The 4,761-nt window shown below is 44.4% G+C and overlaps 1 protein-coding gene across 2 annotated transcripts; it reads right to left on the reverse strand.

Annotated features, from left to right (window-relative positions):
* Positions 1-2,150: 2,150 nt before the first annotated feature.
* LOC110333034 (glyceraldehyde-3-phosphate dehydrogenase-like) lies at positions 2,151-3,394 on the reverse strand. Of its 2 annotated transcripts, XM_029546954.1 has the most exons (2): positions 3,232-3,394; positions 2,151-3,177 (listed from the first exon to the last, which is right to left on the reverse strand). In XM_029546954.1, the coding sequence occupies exons 1-2, from the start codon at positions 3,358-3,360 to the stop codon at positions 2,353-2,355; spliced, it is 954 nt and encodes a 317-aa protein (XP_029402814.1). In that variant the 5' UTR covers positions 3,361-3,394; the 3' UTR covers positions 2,151-2,352. The 2 variants fall into 2 exon arrangements, with proteins under 2 accessions (XP_029402814.1, XP_029402813.1); XM_029546953.1 differs by having other exon boundaries at positions 2,151-3,394.
* Between the last annotated feature and the right edge of the window lie 1,367 nt (positions 3,395-4,761).

Genomic DNA, 4,761 nt, shown 5'->3' on the forward strand with positions numbered 1-4,761 from the left:
CCACCCACCCAGATAAGGTTCCCTTCCTCCCATTCCAGCTGCTGTGCCCCCCCCCCCATGCTGGGATACCCTGAGGGCAGAAGCAGAATCCGGCCTGCATTAAACCACAAATGTCTCACAATAACCCTACAAAGTAAACACATTAGTCCCATTTTGCTGAAGTCCAGAAGTTATGACTCTTGCCCAAAGCAAGTCATATAGTAATAGTAATTTGAAGCCAGAGAGCTCTTTCTTACTTTCCTATGTAATTAACATTACCAGGAGCAGGGAGCAATCCAAATTAGAACAGGAAACATAAAGGAAAAATCCAAGAGACGTTTCAAGAGTTTTCAGTGTTGGGTGTGGTGTGTGGCCCAGTGGTACAGCACTTGCCTTACATACAGCATACTAGAGGCCTTAGTCTGTTCCAGGAGAACACAAAATGAAAATAAATTGTAGCTGTCAATGTTTATGTGTTATTGTATGACACTAGAATGCATGCATATGACATGTAATGATCAGAAGAGGATAGCTGGCAAAGCCACCACTGGGGGCACAAGTCACTTTGACATTAGGTGTAATTTTAGCAAGTATGCCAATGTTTTGATAAGCCCAACAGAAATGATGAAAGATAAATTAAAATGCTGGCTTCTGATAAAAAAAAATTAAGACAGACAGGAAAATGAAAAATGAAAGCTGAAGCCCCCAGAAAAATGTTTTCAAGATATATATAAAATGATGTTTACCACTGTGTGATATCAGAGGATCACAAGTTCAAGGCCAACCTGGGCTACATAGTGAGACCCTATCAAAGAAAGAAAGAAAGAAAGAAAGAAAGAAAGAAAGAAAGAAAGAAAGAAAGAAAGAAAGAAAGAAAGAGGGAGGGAGGGAGGGAGGGAGGGAGAGAGGAAGAAATAACCAAGCTAGTAACAACTTCAGAACCCTATGTGAAAGAATCAGCCTCTAGAATCTTTCTCTATAATTGATGGATAAAATCAGCAAAGGGAGCTGGAGAGATGGCTCATTGGGTAAGAGCATGGACTGCTCTGGCGATGGACCAAAGAACAATTCTAAGTACCAAGTAGTGGCTCACAATATCTGTAACTCCAGTTCTGGGGCCTCTTCTGGTCTCTGTGGGAACTGGGGACAAAAGCAGTGCACAGCCATACATGCAGGGAAGACAACTACACACATAAAGTAAAGTAGACATTAATTTTTTAAGACCAGATAAAGAGACTTGGTCTACAGATTAAAGTCCAAAGCAGCCAGAGCTGTCTCAAAAATTAATTAATTAATTAATTAATTAAAATAATGGCAGGAAACACAACTGACGGGCCATTATTTCTTTTTTTTTTTTTTTTAAGGACAATAAACACAAACTTCTGTTTTTTGGTTTTTTTTTTGGTTTTTTTTTGGTTTTTTTTTGGTTTTTCAAGACAGGGTTTCTCTGTATAGCTCTGGCTGTCCTAATACTCACTTGGTAGACCAGGCTGGCCTTGAACTCAGAAATCCGCCTGCCTCTGCCTCCCGAGTGCTGGGATTAAAGGCCTGCGCCACCAGGCCCGGCTTAAACTTCTATACAAGTTCTTAAAAGTGGATGGCTAGTTGGTTGTAGTGGTAAACCCTTATAGAGTGTGCTGAAAAGGCAAGGCCAGAGGATCAGGTCAGCCTTGGGCTACCCATTCTGAGCTAGAGCAGTCATGAGCTGGCTGTTCTTCCAGAGAACCTGAGTTCGATCCCCAGCACCCCAGCACCCACATGTGGACTCACAGTGGTATGTAACTCCAGTTCTAGGAGATCTGATGCCCTCTTCTGACCTCCAAGGGCATGAAGTATATAGACATACATCAGGCAAAATACCCTTACACATACCATGCTTGGTAAATCACAGTTTAAACAATGTGTTTTAAAGTGTACAACTGGGGGACTAGAGAGATGGCTCAACAGTTAGGGGTGCTTAGTTCTTTTGAAGAGGACCGAGGCTTGGTTCCAAGCACCCCCATCGCAGCTTACAACTGCTTGCAATTGCAGTTCCGAGGAATCTGATGCCCTCTTCTGGCCTTAATGGGCACACATAGTGCACATCAACTTGTGTAGACTCACATACATAAACATACATTTAAAAGAAAATTAAGCTGGATGGTGGTGGTATACACTTTTTTTGGGGAGGGGGGTTCAGCGAACTTTATTGATGGTATTCAAGAGAGTAGGGAGGGCTCCCTAAGCCCCTCCAGTTATTATGGGGGTCTGGGGTGGAAATTGTGAGGGAGATGCTCAGTGTTGGGGGGCCGAGTTGGGACAGGGACGCCTCAACAACTGAGGGCCTCTCTCTTGCTCTCAGTGTCCTTGCTGGTGTGGGTGGTCCAGGGTTTCTTACTCCTCGGAGGCCATGTAGGCCATGAGGTCCACCACCCTATTGCTGTAGCCGAATTCATTGTCATAACAGGAAATGAGCTTCACAAAGTTGTCATTGAGAGCAATGCCAGCCCTGGCATCAAAGGTGGAAGAGTGGGAGTTGCTGTTGAAGTCACAGGAGACAACCTGGTCCTCAGTGTAGCCCAGGATGCCCTTCAGTGGGCCCTCAGATACCTGCTTCACCACCTTCTTGATGTCATCATACTTGGCAGGTTTCTCCAGGCAGCATGACAGATCCACAACAAACACACTGTGGGTAGGAACACAGAAGGCCATGCCAGTGAACTTCCTGTTCAGCTCTGGGATGACCTTGCCCACGGCCTTGGCAGCACCACTGGATGCTGGGATGATGTTCTGGGCAGCCCCATGGCCATCACTCCACAGCTTTCCAGAGGGGCCATCCACAGTCTTCTGAGTGGCAGTGATGGCATGAACCGTGGTCATGAGCCCTTCCATGATGCCAAAGTTGTCATGGATGACCTTGGCCAGGGGGACTAAGCAGTTGGTGGTGCAGGATGCATTGCTGACAATCTTGAGTGAGTTGTGATATTTCTTGTGGTTCACACCCATCACAAACATGGGGGCATCAGCATAAGGGGCGGAGATGATGACCCTTTTGGCTCCACCCTTCAAGTGGGCCCCAGCCTTCTCCATGGTGGTGAAGATGCCAGTAGACTCCACGACATACTCAGCACCGGCATCACCCCATTTGATGTGAGTGGGATCTTGCTTCTGGAAGATGGTGATGGGCTTCCAGTTGATTACAAGTTTCCCATTCTCAGCCTTGACTGTGCTGTTGAATTTGCCATGGGTGGAGTCATACTGGAACATGTAGACCATGTAGTTGAGGTCAATGAAGGGGTCATTGACGGCAACAATCTCCACTTTGCCATGTGGAGAGCAGACGGCAGCCCTGGTGACCAGGTGCCCAATATGGCCAAATCCGTTCACACCGACCTTCACCATTTTGTCTACGGGACGAGGCTGGCACTGCACAAGAAGATGCTGCTGTCTCTGGAACAGCAAGGAGCAGAGAACTAGTACACACCTTTAATCTCAGCATTTGGTAAGCAGAGGCAGGCAAATCTCTGAGTTTGAGGCCAGCATGGTCTATAGAGGGAGTTCCACGATGATGTCTAGGTCTACACAGAGAAACCATGTCTCAACAAACAAACAAACAAACAGCAACAAAATTTAATATGTGGTCGGGGACCAGTGAGATGAGTCAGTGAATCAAGACATTTGCTGCCAAGCTTGATGACCTGAGTTCTACCCCTGGGAGTCACATAATAAAATGAGAGATCTGACTACCAAAAGTTGTCTTCTGACCCTCACACATGTAACACACACACAGGCATATGGCTGCACACACACACACACACACACACACAGCCAGATGTGGTGGCCAATGGGAGTAATCCCCACAGGGGGTTGAAACAGTTTTGCTGTGAGTTCTAGGTCAACCAGAGCTACATAGCAACCCTGTTTCAAAAAGATAAGAAGTGGGGCTGGTGTTGCAACCAGTTGATAGAAAGATTGCTGTGTGCAGGGAGCCTTGGGTTCAAGCTCCTGTGCAGCACATAAATCAGGCACAGTACCTACCTGAATCTCAGGTATTGGGGAGAGAAACAGCACTATCAGAGTTTATAGAGAGAGTTCCAAGCCAGCCTGGGATACAAGAAATGCTGTCTGAAAAGAAAACTGGCAGGGGTTGGGTGGTGGGGAGATGGGTCTGTGGTTAAGAGCACTTGCTATTCTTCCAGAGGTCCTAAGTTCAGTTCCAAGCACCCACCCACATCAGGTGGCCCACAACCACCTGTGACTCCAGCTCCAGGAGGTCTCATGATTCTGACCTCCTGATGCATCTGCACCCATGTGCACACATCCACATGTAGTCACGCACACCTACACATAACAAAAAAAAAATAAACCTTTTTAAAAAGTATATCATGTATAGTGATACAGTTCTGTACTTAGCAGTTGGAAGCTTAAAACAAGAGGGTTTTGAGTAGGCCACTTCCAGTGAGGACTACATAGAAATTCTACCTCAAATAAACAATAATTTATATATGTATCTGAATCTAAATATACATGTATACTATATATATTTATATACTTCAGCTTGATCCTTTGAACCATACACATGTATACACTTTTATACTTGTGTATGTGTCTATGTGTGACTGTATCAATGTATACCTATATATTATTATTTCTCATGCATATTTTTCTATATACATGATTTTAGTTATTGATGCAGATTATTATATACAAAATTGCTTTTTCTTTCTTTCTTTCTTTCTTTCTTTTTTTCTTTCTTTCTTTCTTTCTTTCTTTTTTTCTTTTTTTTTTTTTTTTTTTTTTTTT

Source organism: Mus pahari, chromosome 15, assembly GCF_900095145.1.
Source record: "Mus pahari chromosome 15, PAHARI_EIJ_v1.1, whole genome shotgun sequence".
In the NCBI taxonomy this organism is placed as follows: domain Eukaryota; kingdom Metazoa; phylum Chordata; class Mammalia; order Rodentia; family Muridae; genus Mus; species Mus pahari.

Excerpts from the sequence above, each read along its gene's own strand:
- LOC110333034 (XM_029546953.1), bottom strand. The coding sequence starts at position 3,360 with ATGGTGAAGGTCGGTGTGAACGGATTTGGCCATATTGGGCACCTGGTC.